At 35.8% G+C, this 15174-nt stretch overlaps 2 protein-coding genes across 13 annotated transcripts in view; one reads left to right on the forward strand and one right to left on the reverse strand.

The window, feature by feature from the left end:
- il17rel (interleukin 17 receptor E-like) overlaps positions 1-3738 on the reverse strand; it is an 11765-nt gene extending 8027 nt beyond the window's left edge. The window contains exons 1-7 of one of the 9 annotated variants that reach the window (XM_089127384.1): positions 3626-3738; positions 2186-2248; positions 1561-1581; positions 1389-1416; positions 1008-1148; positions 296-396; positions 63-177 (exon numbers count right to left, since the gene is read on the reverse strand). In XM_089127384.1, coding sequence (XP_088983510.1) covers positions 63-177; positions 296-396; positions 1008-1148; positions 1389-1416; positions 1561-1581; positions 2186-2233 — 454 coding nt within the window. In that variant the 5' untranslated portion in view covers positions 2234-2248; positions 3626-3738. The other 8 variants (XR_005620342.2, XM_089127385.1, XM_039658026.2 and 5 more) reach the window with 8 other exon arrangements.
- A 23-nt stretch (positions 3739-3761) lies between these two features.
- On the forward strand, positions 3762-12820 carry ube2q2 (ubiquitin-conjugating enzyme E2Q family member 2). 4 transcript variants are annotated; one of them, XM_039658030.2, is made up of 13 exons: positions 3762-4000; positions 5327-5431; positions 6925-7047; positions 7155-7211; positions 7312-7467; positions 8906-8990; positions 9311-9371; positions 9450-9540; positions 9641-9699; positions 9823-9871; positions 9949-10044; positions 10128-10194; positions 10280-12820. In XM_039658030.2, the coding sequence occupies exons 1-13, from the start codon at positions 3842-3844 to the stop codon at positions 10309-10311; spliced, it is 1140 nt and encodes a 379-aa protein (XP_039513964.1). In that variant the 5' UTR covers positions 3762-3841; the 3' UTR covers positions 10312-12820. The 4 variants fall into 4 exon arrangements, with proteins under 4 accessions (XP_039513964.1, XP_039513965.1, XP_039513967.1 ...); XM_039658031.2 differs by having other exon boundaries at positions 7315-7467; XM_039658033.2 differs by having other exon boundaries at positions 3763-4000; positions 7315-7452.
- The last annotated feature ends 2354 nt before the right edge of the window (positions 12821-15174 follow it).

Consider the following 15174-nt stretch of genomic DNA (forward strand, 5'->3'; position numbering starts at 1 on the left):
TAGACTGCTTAAAAACAGAATAAGGAGGAAGTTCAAAAAGAAGAAAAAAACAATACTGATACCGGGAACAATGTGCTGTTGTGACTGCATGGCCGTACAGTAGTTGGGAATCGTTTTGAGAGTCACAAACATATGCTGTCCAGGTCTAACAGGGACACACTTAAACTGCACATCAACCTAGAAGTAGAAACAGATTATCTGACAATCATAGATTACAATGACAGATTTATGATCTTGATAAATGCTCAGTGGTTATGCTAGCTAGATGTATAATTGTAGCTTAACATGTTCATACCTGTTTTCCTGTGGCGTTTCCAACTCTGCCAAATGTATAAATCTGGCAATGTCCAATCATCCCTGCAGAATCAGCACACGCTAAAACTCCACGGATATCACCTGGAAAACAAGTCAAAACTTTAAAAGAACCTATTTATTTATTTATGGGTGGAGCAAAGTGATGACATTTTGCACAGTTTTCCCTTTAATTAACATTTGAGGCTAAATCAACAAGGTAGTAACTATTGGCACTATGTGGTTGGTTAATGTTAGACTTTTCCGATTTCCAAAAGTTGTTTTGAAAGGAAGCTGTACTGAGAAGCATTACTGTGTCAATGAGTCACCACTGTCTTTGTTTTTAATACAGCATGACTCTGAGTAACCTGAGTAATTATACAGCAATCTGGAAGTTTTTCAGCTGACAAAAGGATGCAGTTCATTGACCATATTGATCATAGTAAGGGTGAGTTATTATAATGCTAAATGTCAGCTACACTGAATCGGTAAAACATTTATGAAACACTAAACGATTTGTGAAACATACACAAAAAAATATATAAAATATAAAAATATCATCCAAAAAATAAGAGATATGTCTTCAAGAAACATTAAACTATTGTTTAGCCAACTAATATTGCAATTAAAACATTGTATATTTTTCCATTTAAAACGTGTACCACATCAAAGGCATTTCATTCATACAATATGAAGGTGAGCTGAATCATACAAACCAGTAACATTCACTGATGTTGCAATCCTGAGCTGGAGTGAACATTTCCTCTCCTCACACGCTAATGCGGTCGACAACATCACATTACTGAACACGCCGCTGATCGAAGGCTGATCTCTGCAGGGAAATTCTGAAAGTGGAGCTATAAGTTATAGAATATGTTAATGCCATAGATATCATACACAATTCATTTTGTTGCATTTTTGTATTGTGATATATTGTGATAAGTATAGGATAGATAGATAGATAGATAGATAGATAGATAGATAGATAGATAGATAGATAGATAGATAGATAGATAGATAGATAGATAGATAGATAGATAGATAGATAGATAGATAGATAGATAGATAGATAGATAGATAGATAGATAGATACTTACAGTAAGCTCTGGGTTTACACTGTAGACCCTGTTTGAAGAGATCAAAATGATTTGACTTTTTTAAAAATACTAAACTGAGTAATAATAATGTAAACTACTTTTACCAGAAATGCTTTAACATTTACAGTAACAGGAAATGTGTAAGGATAGTAAAACAAGGGGTTTCCCTTACTCCTGACACCTCAGGAAGTTCCTGGTTAGACAGAGCAAATGGTTATCAGGCAAAGAGTCTAGTGTAGCGTATCCTCATATCCAGTTACAGTAATAAGAAGCATACAGAAATATAAATATGGCCTGTCCAATGACCTGGAGTCCTGGATCAGTGAGAGTGAGATGTTTTGGTCTCAGTCTTACGCAAACATTCGCAAAGTGTGCTTCTGTAAGTCTTTGACTAATGCTTCCGTAATGCATTAAAAACACAAAGCTTTATTATTATAGATGAGGTCATATTTGTATGACTCATAATTGAAAGCCACTTAACCTGACACTACTTTTTTTCTGATATAAAACAGTAATAGCTCCTATAAATAAGAACTGGCATACTAGAAATATGAATATCTGCAATTCATCCTGAAATAGCACTACGTGGAAAAGACGTAATTCCAGCATATTGATATTAAACTTTTAAAATTTTAAAAAATCAAGTTATTACTGCAGCACTGCTCTACTCAAGTAATTTCAAGGTAATATAAAGTAAAAGAAAATTACAAAATTAATAGCATACAAAACAAACAAATAAACAAAACGTAAACTACGCTATTCCGTTTATGTAGGCTATAAAAATGTAACTTACACACCTCAGAACAACTCCAAGCACAGTCCTGGATCTTCTCAATTGTGTTCATATGGACCTCGTGGCTCTGGAGGATGAGGAGCAGAGGAGGAAGAAGCTGAAGATATTTCATGTTTGGTCAGTGTTGGCGCGCAGACGCTCCTCCACAAACTTGCTTTGTTGCTGTGAGTGACTTTTAGTCGAAGTATGCTTTGAATACTATGAAAAGGCATGGACCGCCCATAAAAACAATAACTAAAAAAAAGCAGTGCAGCTTCAAAAGCTCATCCTATATATATCACTGTAACAGCTCTCTCTCTCTCTCTCTCTCTCTCTCTCTCTCTCTCTCTCTCTCTCTCTCTCTCTCTCTCTCTCTCTCTCTCTCTGACACTTCGGTCCATAGACGGTAAAAAGTTTTGGTCATAATGCCAATTTAGAAAAATATCTATAAAAGTAAATTGGCAATCTATAAAATTGTTCTCTTTAGCATTTAGTAGGCTATTCATTTCGCTCAGTTACAATTTTAGACAGGCGCTACTAGTAATACTTTTTTTTTTATTTCTTTTTCTTTTTAAAATATGGACTTGGACATATGTGTGTCGGAAATAAAGTAACGTTCTGTTGAAACTTCTCTGGAAACAATATGCGCCGCTAGATGGAGACAAATAGCAACAGCAGACACCCACAAAAAAACAGTTATAAAGATAATACAAAAACAGTCCAAATATGCAGCAGATTTTGATTGCGTCACCATCTGTATAGGTGTGAAACATTTTAGTAATAATAGTAATAGTGATGATAATAATAATAATAATAACAATTATTATTTTTATTTTTATTATTACAATTAGGCTATTTTATATGCCGGACTACATGTTGGTTCTCAAATGATTTCTAATCGACCATCCTAAAAATAATAAATCATAATGATAATTTGAACATATAGGCTATATTTGTATTATTACTGACACTTATTAAGATCTTATTATATGTTTAGTATTAGTAACACTTACTACGATATTATAATTATTATTATTACTTATTTCTTGAATTGTTTTATATGATAGATAGCACTGTTGGTTCCTACTCAAATTATTTCTAGTCGACCATCCTAAAAAATAATAAACCATAATGATAATTTTAATATATGTTTTATTTATTATTAACACATTATTATTGAATTATTACTATTATAAAGATCTCATACATGTGTATTATTATTATTATTATTATTATTAAAACTACGATATTATAATATATGTTTAATGTGGGCTAATGTAGAGTTACTGTTGGTTAATAAATAATATTAATTATGATAATTGTAATATATTATTATTATTATGAATTCAGGATGTTCGAAAAAAAGATCAGAAAAAAAAGACATTCATGTGAGTATGAAAACAAAACCATCAGCCTCCATGTAGACGATCATAATCATCATCCCCGACCCCGTGGCCCCTCTCACATTATTGGTTTGGCGGGCGTTGTTTGCTGGTCTCTCCCATACTCCCCATGTCTTCAGCGCTCCTCTCCTCCCCACCCCCTCTTTGTTGTTTCTCTCCTCCAGCCTCTGCTGTGCGCGCGCGCACACACACACACTCCCTGGGATCAGCTGCGCGCTCGCAGTATCCGTGCACGTCCCTTCCCCCCGCGGCCTGGCTGCTGATGAGATGAGTGGAAGATGTCGGTGTCGGGGCTCAAGGCCGAATTAAAGTTCCTGGAGTCAATCTTTGATCCAAACCATGAGCGATTCAGAATAATCGACTGGAAGCCCGATGAACTGAGCTGCCAGTTTAATGTGACAGGAGAAAAGCTGCTGATTATTCACTGCAACATCACGGTAAGATTCATCAGCCTTGTGTAGCTTACATGCGAACAAGACAAGGCCGAGTGAAATAACATGACCACAACCCCCATTTGACTCGATTAAAGCCATCATAATGTGAATAAAAGCATTTAGACCGACCAGGATCGAATACATATCCCCAAACGGGTGTCAAAATAGCAGATAAACAAATACACACTCCTAGCCCGAGCTACATTTAGCCTGCTAGTTGATTAGCTAACAAAGTTAACTGCGTTGGATCTCGCTTTAACTGTGTTAGCTAAACAAACTCGTCAACTGATATTCAGGCTTATTTGATCACATCAAACACGAGTTAGTTAAATAAAACGGGTAAGTTAGTCGTTTTATTCCGCGTCGGTATGGATTTTGTAAGTTCGTTAGCAGGTGATTCGCTTGTGTGCTAATTTAGCAAAATGATACATTAGCTAGCTAAACGACGTTTTGGACAAAATTATTATTATTTTTTGTCGTTGTTGTCTTTCTAAACCGAGTCTTAGATGCTATGTTTGAATATACATGTTGTAACAAAACCACATATTTTGTGTAAACAGTTAGTTACAATGTTTGCAATCTAGTTTAGCAATTAATTAGCTGTTTTGTCGAAGTTGTTCATTTAGCGAGGCCTGATAAGAAATGCGTAGATTTAAAATGATCCAACTCTATATTCAGTTAAATCTATCGTCATTTTGTTGCAATATAATTGTTAACTTAATTCCTCATTGCTATCATGATTACTAATGGTGTGTGCTAGCGATACTAGCGCATTTTCGAACTTAATAATTTGAGGGATTCCCGATATTTTCACGGCTTTTTAACCTAGAGGACACGATGTTGAGTGAATATTAAGTCTACTAGTTTATCAAGAGGTGTTATCTATCCATGAAAACGCGCTGCAACGCCACTGCATTGCAACTGGCTGCCGTTTTGGTGTTATTGAGGTCAGTTAGTTCGCTGAGTTTATATTTTGGTGTGTGTGGTGCTGTAAGGCCAGTGTGTGTGGTCCTGACAAGCAGAAGCAAATCACGTCGCCATCCTTTTGACCCTCCAATGATGGGAGGAGATTTCTTAGTAGTGATGGGAACATAATGTTCACATGATTTTCATGGACCACAGGAACATCAGCTCTGACTCACAGGTCTGCTGTTGTCTTTTGGATGTTCATTTAGACGAGTTTGATTCATTGGTTTGGCAGCTGTTGATGTGGCTTCTTATGCAAGTGGCTGAATGGATCCGATCAGACTTCAGTAACCTTGTGAAAGGACAAAGGGTTTGGATGCAATTAGTAAGATGCTGATGTTGTAACTCTTGATATTTTTGTAGGAGTCTTACCCTTCAACGCCACCAATATGGTTCGTTGATTCCGATGACCCAAGTCTGACAGAAGTCCTTGAACGGCTAGAGGATGTCAGGAGAGGCAATACTTTGGTAAGGAGGTGTTTCTGCTATCTGAGATTTCAATGAGATGTGATCATCAAAGTCACTCACTGTACATTACTGTTCAAAAGTTGGTGGTCAGCAGATTTATTTTTTTTTAAAGAAATGATTAAGTAAAAAAAATGCGACATGCATTTTGACAGTAAGACTTCTACATATATCTTAATCCTGAAAGACAAATGTTTCAGGTGTCCACAAAAATATTAAAGTCCCCATGAAGTTTTTGGGCTTTTAGTATGAATATGTTAGCCTTAATGTCATCTGTAATCTAGTGTCCTCCGAAACAATGACAAAATTCACATTTATAAGAAATAAGTGAGTCTCTCACTTCCGCCAATATAGATTAAAAAAAATTGATGACATCACTCTGATTTTCTGTCCAATCAAATGCTCTGTAGAATCTGAACAGCCCTGCCCCCTGCACCATAAATAGATGCCGAAGCTGTTGCTGAAATTGATCACTTATTCACACAATTACTATTTTCTATATGGCAAATAGCACATTAAGCACTATATAGTGGATTAGAAATTATTCAAACAGTGCAAATATGCTTTCCACAGTCGTCTCTGGTCCAGAGTCACGATAGCACTGAGTATACGCAAGTTGCTGCAGACCAGAAAACATATATTAGACCCATCTGAATTTGGCACAGAATGCTATATTTTAAAGCTATATGGTGGAGAAACAGTTCGGCATTAGAAACAGCATAGCCAAATTGTAGAGATGTACCAACATAAATTACACACTTTTCAAACACATCCTCAGCATGATTATGTTTACGGTTTTGGTTAAGTAATAGTTTCATATTAAATCTCAAAGGGAAATTTTATATTTTAGGGAAAGATATTGTCTTCCTGTTTCAGTGGAAATTACGTCAATGCTGTGCGTTTCAAAGCACTTCTGTGGGCTTTAGATAGCACAGCTGTTTTAAACATTTATAATAAGAAAGTTTTCACCAAATCAGCATATTAGAATGATCTCTGAAGGTTTATGTGACACTGAAGACTGGAGTTAATGATGCTGAAAATTCAGATTTGCATCACAGGAATATAGCTCATTTTAAATTATGGAAAGAAAATAAAACGCTGACTTAAATTGTAATAATATTTCACAATATTATTGTAAATCAAATAAATTTAGCATGTGAGACTTCCTTCAAAAAACATTAAAATAAATCTTAAATCTATTAAAATTGATTATTTTCTATTCTAATTTTATTTTCAAATCTTTGTCCAGATCTATTAATTTATTCCAAAATACATGAAACATGCAATTCATACACACAGTGCAGCCCTAATCCATAATGAACCTAAATCCACATATTGGTCGGTCAAGATGAGACGGTTTTCTTTATTTGAACACACATTTTCTAGCATTTTTTTTTTTTGTGACCCAATGCATTATTATAGATTTGCAGTTTTATATTAGTTAGTTTTTCTCTAATAAAGTTCCTCACCAGCTGTTATCCTTTTTTCTTATGCAGCTCCTACAGCAGCTGAAAAGGCTGATCTGTGATTTATGCCGACTCTATAACCTACCCCAGCATCCTGATGTGGAGATGCTGGATCAGCCTCTTCCTGCTGGACCCATCAGTCAAGACAAGAAGGTTGCCCAAATCAGACCTACATAGCCTTCTTACACTCCTTCCTTTTCCCGTTTTTAAGGTGTGTTTGTGCTGATGTAAACTTTGTTTCATGTTCTTGTTGTTTCCAGCATGGAACAACTGATGAAGTGACATCAGAAGAGGAGGAGGAGGAGGAAATGCCAGAGGTATTAAGCTTTGGGGGATGCAAAGGCTTCTTTATGATTCCAGTTATGACGAAAAGACTAGATGACACCTAACACGTTCTTTTGTTTGTTGCTGTGGCAGCAGGATATTGAAGATCTAGACCACTATGACATGAAAGAGGAACCGGTCGATGGGAAAAAGTCGGAGGACGATGGCATCGAGAAGGAGAATCTGGCAATTCTGGAGAAAATCCGAAAGAACCAGAGGCAGGACCACTTGAACGTAAGTGTCCATTCGGTAAGGTACCCTTTTTATTTAACTTTGGGGTTGGGTGGAGCAGTTAAAAAAGCAGCTTTTTTGATTGATGCAAAATACCACTAACAACCAGGGTTTTTTATACTGACCTAGTCGGGCTGTGGTTGAAGTTTTTACTTGCCCTGCTAAAATGTTCACTGGCACACACACACAAAAGTAATAAATAAATAGAGTAAAAAAGGGCTAGTTATTGTTTTAGTTGTTTTTGATCCATGTAACCTTAATAGATAAGGCTATGACACTAAAAACTACTAGGCTAACTCATATAAATTTGAAATATTGTTAAAGACGGTCAGTAATAAAATATGAATAAATCAAATTACGAGCAATAGCACAAATACAGAACAAACGTATACAAATGAAATACAGTTCTTTTTAGGTTTATGTAGTTTGAAATTTGATTTCCAGGTACAGAAATAGTAATACATCTTCACTTTATAAATATAGATGAACCGTTACAGGAATTCAGCTTGTCTTACAATTTTCTGTCTTTTGTTTGATTAACATATAATAACAGACAGCAGCAGGAAGAATTGGCACCTGTCACTGTAAGAGCTGCACGGATCCTATATTTACACATGCATCTTTTTATGCTCACTTAAGACACAACCGACTATGTTTACGATGATACTCGACAAGTTGGCATTTTGACATTTTGTGTGAATTAGGACTGGGCGATATGGCCAAAAAATCCACATCTCTGTATTTTGTGAATGGCGTGATACGGTATTTTCTATGTTTTTGTACTTGGATGATAAAATCTGTTTTTACTTATTTAAAAAAAAAAAAAGCATATTCTGCCCAATATTTTCCTACAGTGTTCATATTAAAGGCTATGAAAACAACTAGCCTATAGTGTAGTCTAATGTTTTTTATATCTGAATTTATGTGCAAAATGGGTTAAATCACATTACATTCTAACATTGTAACATTACAATGTAAAAGCAAAAATAATGATTTTAAAGTCACTAAACTAAAAAATAAATAAAAACAAGAGCACAGACTGATTAACCTACATTTCATAACCACATTACAATAGTGACTATACAGTTACATCTAAGTATCCATCCGCTTTAAACTATAACATGTTATTTTTTAACAGTTATTTTAAAGCCCTTAATATAAAGCTCGTCTTATGCGTAGGACAAATTGGATAATGCACGTTCCTGTCCACCGCTATTTTTCAGATGCGCTCGTATCAAACTACTCTATATCAATATAAATGGTATTGTCTCATTTGCAAGTGACCGTTCCTTCAATTCCGACGCTTTGAGCCAGAGCCCTGCTACTCTATCCCTATAAGTTAGGTCAGCTTTTTCTATGAACAAATTCTGTCATTTATCCACTGAAGAATAATTTGAAAGATTGTGCTTTGTGATGCTGTATATGTTCCCTAAATGCTATTTTGTTGGTCTCTTAGGGTGCAGTGTCCGGTTCAGTTCAGGCCTCTGACCGCCTCATGAAGGAACTCAGGGAGATCTATAGATCACAGAGTTATAAGACAGGTAATTTCAGTTTTGACCTTTGCAGGTGTCTATTCCAAACCTTTATACTGCCTACGTAGGCTGTTGCCTTCTAAGTGAACAACTTGCCTGTAATTTAAAAAATGTTTTTTTTTGGCTTTGTCTGCCATCTCAACACATTTCTGAGATTGCTTTCTACACAAAGTATGTGATCTGAGCTTGGAATCTGGCCGCATTTTAACTAGCTTCACTTTCGCTGTCACTTTTATGTTAAAATGGTTTTGAAAATGATTTTGGAAAATGAGTTTTATCTTGTTTTAGTCAAAGGACTGTTGTAGATCTGTCCATTCTGTCGTTTCCAGGTATCTATTCAGTGGAGTTAGTCAATGATAGCCTGTATGAGTGGCATGTCAAGTTAAGGACGTAAGTATGGTTGCACAACATGAAATAACATATAGGCTGATGATGGTTTAACTGAAACTCTTTCTTCCGTGTTTTAAGTGTTGACCCGGATAGTCCGTTACACAGCGACTTGCAGGTTTTGAAGGAAAAAGAAGGCATGGACTACATTCTGCTCAATTTCTCTTATAAAGTTAGTGTTTTGTTTTTGTCCCCAAAAAATACAGATTGAAGATAATTTGATTAAAAGGCAACCAACGTTTTTTTTTTTTTTCCTTTCTTTCTGGTGACAGGATAACTTTCCTTTTGATCCTCCCTTTGTACGGGTTGTGTCTCCTGTCCTGTCTGGGGGGTGAGTTTTATTAAACAATTTAATAAAAATATAAAATATCATTTATGCAAATACTGTTCATTTTTCTGAATCACAGTTTGTTTTTCTCATTTGTCCTGATCATTATTTTTTTTTCTTATCCAGCTATGTTCTTGGAGGAGGGGCCTTGTGTATGGAGCTATTAACAAAACAGGTTTGAGTTCACTTTAAGGTTTAACTATTGAAATAAATGTGAAATCAAATCAATCTAATCTGTGACGTTGATCATAGGGCTGGAGCAGTGCCTACTCAATAGAGTCAGTCATCATGCAAATCAATGCCACCTTAGTCAAAGGGAAAGCCAGAGTGCAATTTGGAGCAAATAAGGTTTGTCTGGCCGCCTCATGATCCGAGACCAAAAATATTTGCTCGCAGAAATATGGACCCTTTCCCTTTTTCTTTTTGTGCAGAATCAATACAATCTTGCCAGAGCACAACAGTCATACAAATCATTGGTTCAGATTCATGAAAAGAATGGTGGGTGGAGAAACTACAAAATGAGGTACAGAATTGATGTGCTTTGAACTGCTCTCAGTTGTGTTTTCTGATGTTTTTCCTTTAGGCTGGTACACACCACCTAAAGAAGATGGCTAGTAGAAGAATTGATCCACTTGCACACTGCAAACATGGGATGTCTGGTCAAACCTTTGCTTTATTTTACTAATGTTTTTCACCTCTTCAGCTTGAGACGTGTAAGTTGAAACCATCAAGGGGACACGTTCACCCTCTCTCTGGCTGTCTGGAATGCTCGGAAATTTGCATCGTCCTTTATCTCCCGCAAGGCTGGACTCTATGACCATATCCCGTGACATCTGGATTCATGTCTGTTTCTCATGCGTCTCTCTCTCTTTCTTTCTCTTATTCATATTCATTCTTTCTTTCTTTCTATACTGATGGGACTTTAAGAGCCTTGGTACTAATAAGGCGTCAAATTGATCTGATCAGAGAAAGATGTGTTTTTCTTTTCTTTCTCTACTTTTTGTTGCTTCCTCCTCACTTTTACTGGAGCATGGCTCTGTTCAGGATTATTACATAGATGGAGATGCCCGATGAAGATGCTGGATCTGATCCTCTCTGTCTGCTTTTAAAGGACGTTCTTATGGCCATGGACTTTAAATGATGGTTTACTGAACTTAAAACAGGATTTGGATGCAACTAGAGACAATGTGAAGACAATGTGCCACTGCTCTTGTATCTATAGAGACCCCCACCCCATGCATTTTGAGTTAACATGTACTGGTACATTAAATGCTGATGTTGTTGAAGAATCATTATTTGCCACAATTATATGCGCAAGCTTCTCAAGCAACCCCTAATATTAATGATAGCGTCGAGGACGAGAAGATGGGGCGTTTATACGACTCTAGCTCCAGATCTCGTTCGGATGAACTCCACTCAGTTTCCTTGCGCTCGCTTTTAGCATGTGGCTGATCTGAACAGTAATGGACAAATGCAGGCTTTGGCTTTGAAAAGGCGAAGTGGATCTTGCCGTGGCTCCATAGTTGAACAGAGCTTCACTTGTATACTTGTAAATGGATTTGAGGCGTCTTAAATGTGGTGTTTATGTGAAGTGGGGGAATTATCTGAGTTGTTTTCACATGAGGACTTTTGGACTCGAAATGGGGGGAAAAAGGTTGATGTTTCTCAAAATAACTGGGGTAATATCTTAAATTGTATTTATATAAGTGATATGAACATAACTCTTTTTTTTTTCTGTTCCCAACATTAATTGTTAATTCCTGTTTTGAAAGATGTTCATAATTTCTGCTCCATTAAAACAGCTGTTACAGATTGAGACATTTGAGGTTTACATTACTAATGGACCTCTCATGATCAGCAGTACTTAAAGCGAGAGTTTTTTCGATGCTGTCAGTTTTATTTTGTGAGCATCGATGGATTCGAGAGCGCAAATAATTCTTTTCTCATAGCACAACACTAAAAGAGCACTGTTTCTTTCCATGCCCGATGGACAATTCATACAAAACTCAAAGCATTGTTTATTTTACCTCTCGGATTTCAACGTCCAGTATAAAGTCTTAACGTTACCGGCGAAAATACACCATACCTCCCTATTTTTTTGTCTTTGTTTTGGACTGTGTTATAAAACTGGCTGTCGAAGGCGTCTTGCAGTTTCCATTTTAAAACTCAGGAAAATCCATTTTGTTAAATAATTTTCGGTCCGTTTGCTCTACCTATCCACTTCAAGGACTTTCTTTAGTTCCCGAATGCAAAGCAAGGGATTGCTTTTACGGCTTCCTGTGGCCTCTATTTGGTGTTTTATGATGGAGCTTGGTTCCATCGTAAGAAGTGTTAAAGGCCATACGTGATTGGACGACTCTGGCTATAAAAATTCCATTATGTTTACTGAATTTGAGTGCTCAATCAAATGTAACTTATGTTTTTGTTGTTTCTCACCCCTCTGACTTCAACTTTTTTCCAGTTGTAAATATTTTGGGGCATTTGGGTTTAGTATTTGCACAGAATGTTGTGATTGTGCCTCTTGGATCAGTCCTGAGTTTGAACTTCCATAACAGGCAAGCTCTTGGATACGTATTATCTTTAACATGGATGCAAATGTAATCTTATACTCCAATCACATGTAAATGTAATTCAAGAGAGCCATTACAGCAGGAATGTCTTGAGTAACTCAAGTGTCTGCTTTGCGAGTAATTGCTGCTGTCTTGTTTCAGAGATGAGCTCGGTCTTTGGTTTTCATCGGTGAGATTTGAAAAGGCAGACCTTTCCGACTGATGTTCCCTTTAAGGGGTTATTCATCTGCGTTCTCTGAGCTGTTGACCCGGGCTTGTCTGCGTTGACCAAGATTTCTGTGACTGATTAGTCTTTCTTGTTTCCTTGTCCAAACAGTAATGACTTGTTTGTTTTTTGTTTTCACACTGAACGTGAACCTCACATTAACTAATAACAAAGCTCGTCTCTGGTGCCATTTCACGGAATGGTTCTTAAAGCTCACACTGTTGGCATGCTTTCTGGGGTGTTTTTTTTTTTTTTCCAAGTTTTTTTTTTCCATTATAAGAGAATTTTGACCATGTACAGTATATTTGTAAACTTGCATCAAGTTTATGAATAAAGAATTTTACGAGGAGCATTGTTGGGGAATCTGTGAGTGATCTGGTTGATGCGTTTCGAGAAATAAAATTTTCATTAAAGGCACAATATGTCAAATTTAAATATTCAAAAATGTTTTCAATATTGTTGACGTGTCGTGTACTTGCATTATCCCAAATGTTTCCAAAAATGTTTAAATCCAGAGAAATTAGCAATTTGCGTCATTGCGTCATCTGTTAATTACATCATATTCGCGTTATTTTTTTGGATACAATTTTCTTTTTGTATACATGTATCAACAGAAAACTAATCTTGTTTCATAGCTCAACACAGTCTTATTTGAATCTTGTTTTTTTGATTTACTGCGAGCAACACATTTGTACCCAAAATGTAGACCAGACAACACAACAGTGGGTAAACATGCACTGTAAAAAAGGATCGCTGTGATTATTTATCACAACTTAAAGTATGGTCATGCTTGACTTAAAATATTAAGTTTAGTTACCTAGCAAAATTGAGTTCTCAACTAAATATAAGTGGCATAATCTAAGAAGAGCTTTATTTGAATGAACAGTAATACAACATTTAATAAACACAAGCGAAATTCTAATATCGGTCTAGCATATTGCAGTGTGCAAAAAGTGGCTTATACTAATCGCTAATGTTATAACTTTCAATACAAACAAATGTTTTTTTAGTATGATTGATTGTTTTTACCAAGTAAAACAGCACTGTGTTACCCCATAATTTTAATTAGTCAAATAAAGTGACCTTTATGAGTAGTAATCCAGCACTTCAGTAGTAATTCACAGTAATTCGGCTGTTCCATTAGAATGAAACAAAATTAAACGTAACTAATAAATTTTGTTCAAGGTAGAAGTTGAATGTTAAGTGTAACTTTAATTGCAAAATATGCATAAACGCCAAAACTAAAGGAGTGGTTGCGGCTGACTGTGGCATGTAAGCATAATAAAAACAGCTACGTGAAATATCCCTGAACAGTAAAAATGTAAATTCTGTGAGCTACGACTTGTACCACCTGACCACATCAGATTTAAGGTGTGTTCAACCGATCAATGTAAACACGGCGAGAGCCACTTAAGAGCATACGGAGCTTTATTTACGGAATTTACGACATGCTGTGAATGCCGAATTTTAATTGGAGACCTCTAGTTGAGAATCTTGCATACTGTGCCTTTAAGAAAACATCATGGACGCCAGAATATATATACTAACACTCTGCCTGATTTAAAAGTGTGATGGTTTCAACTCAAATTTATTTTTGAAGTGTAAAAATGTTTTCTTTTCTGTTGTCTAATCTTAAGATGCTGTTGAATGTACACTTAACTACAGTACATTTGAAGTGGATCAAAACTTTTCATCAAACTTTAACATATTGAACGATACCTGTTCTTGTCTAGTTGTCTTAAAACAACTTTGAACTTTTTGGATATATACTAACTCTTTAGGTTGCTGGTTAAACGTTAACATGAATGACTTTGTAGTTTGCCACAACATATTTCATCACAGCTGTGGGGTCAAGGGCTGTTGCAACATGTCATGAAATTATCAGTCTTTTAAAAATATTTCATGAACATTGTCAACAGTGTCTGGCTTAAGAGTTTCTTGACTTGCCAGCTGATGGGTATATTTTGGTTATAAGGATTTAAAACATTTTACGGTTACTGCAAGTCAGACATTTGCTTTGGATTGAAACACATTATTAGCTAAAAAAATGAATGCATTTATGAGAATTCAGTGATTCTAAAAGTTATATATATTATTGTAGTAATCTGAGCTATGAAATTGCATTTGCAAGTTTAAACTGTAACTAAAAACTAGGGACGTTATAAGCGCCTTGTTAAAATGGAAGATTATATGAATTGAATAATAATTCCACCTTGCCACATAGCTCTTTCCATTTCTGCACACTTATGGTTTCTCCTCTACAATTAACAATGAGACCAAAGCTTTTGTTTTCTCTAGGTCTATTATAACTTAAGCTGATTTGATAATGACGTTTGTATTGTATTTGTATTGCAATTGACTATTTGTAAGGTCACTGGAGTTGTAACTATTGCTTAAATTAACTTTAGAACACTGGTAATCATACATCAATAAAAAAGTCAATGAATATATCCATTTATTGAATAACTCGCCATTTAGAAAATGTTGTAGCCTAGAAGGAAAAAAGAAAACAGGTTGTTGCCCTGAAATTTTCCAATTATAAATGGTATATAATTTATAATACATGTGATATTTGGTGGATTTTGAGCAGCTGAAAACTTAAGATGGCAAGGGTATCCAAGCAATTTGAAAACATATTAGATAAAAGCTTTCAGGTCAGGTTTGTAATGTTGCTTACACTGGTTGGGGGTTGTTGGAATTAAG

This window comes from Pimephales promelas, chromosome 25 (genome assembly GCF_988280905.1).
Source record: "Pimephales promelas chromosome 25, fPimPro1.hap1.1, whole genome shotgun sequence".
Taxonomy (NCBI): Eukaryota; Metazoa; Chordata; class Actinopteri; order Cypriniformes; family Leuciscidae; genus Pimephales; species Pimephales promelas.

Excerpts from the sequence above, each read along its gene's own strand:
- ube2q2 (XM_039658030.2), top strand. The coding sequence starts at position 3,842 with ATGTCGGTGTCGGGGCTCAAGGCCGAATTAAAGTTCCTGGAGTCAATC. Across the intron at positions 4,001-5,326 it reads TTATTCACTGCAACATCACG|GAGTCTTACCCTTCAACGCC; the intron begins GTAAGATTCATC and ends ATATTTTTGTAG. Across the intron at positions 10,195-10,279 it reads TCAGATTCATGAAAAGAATG|GCTGGTACACACCACCTAAA; the intron begins GTGGGTGGAGAA and ends TTTTTCCTTTAG.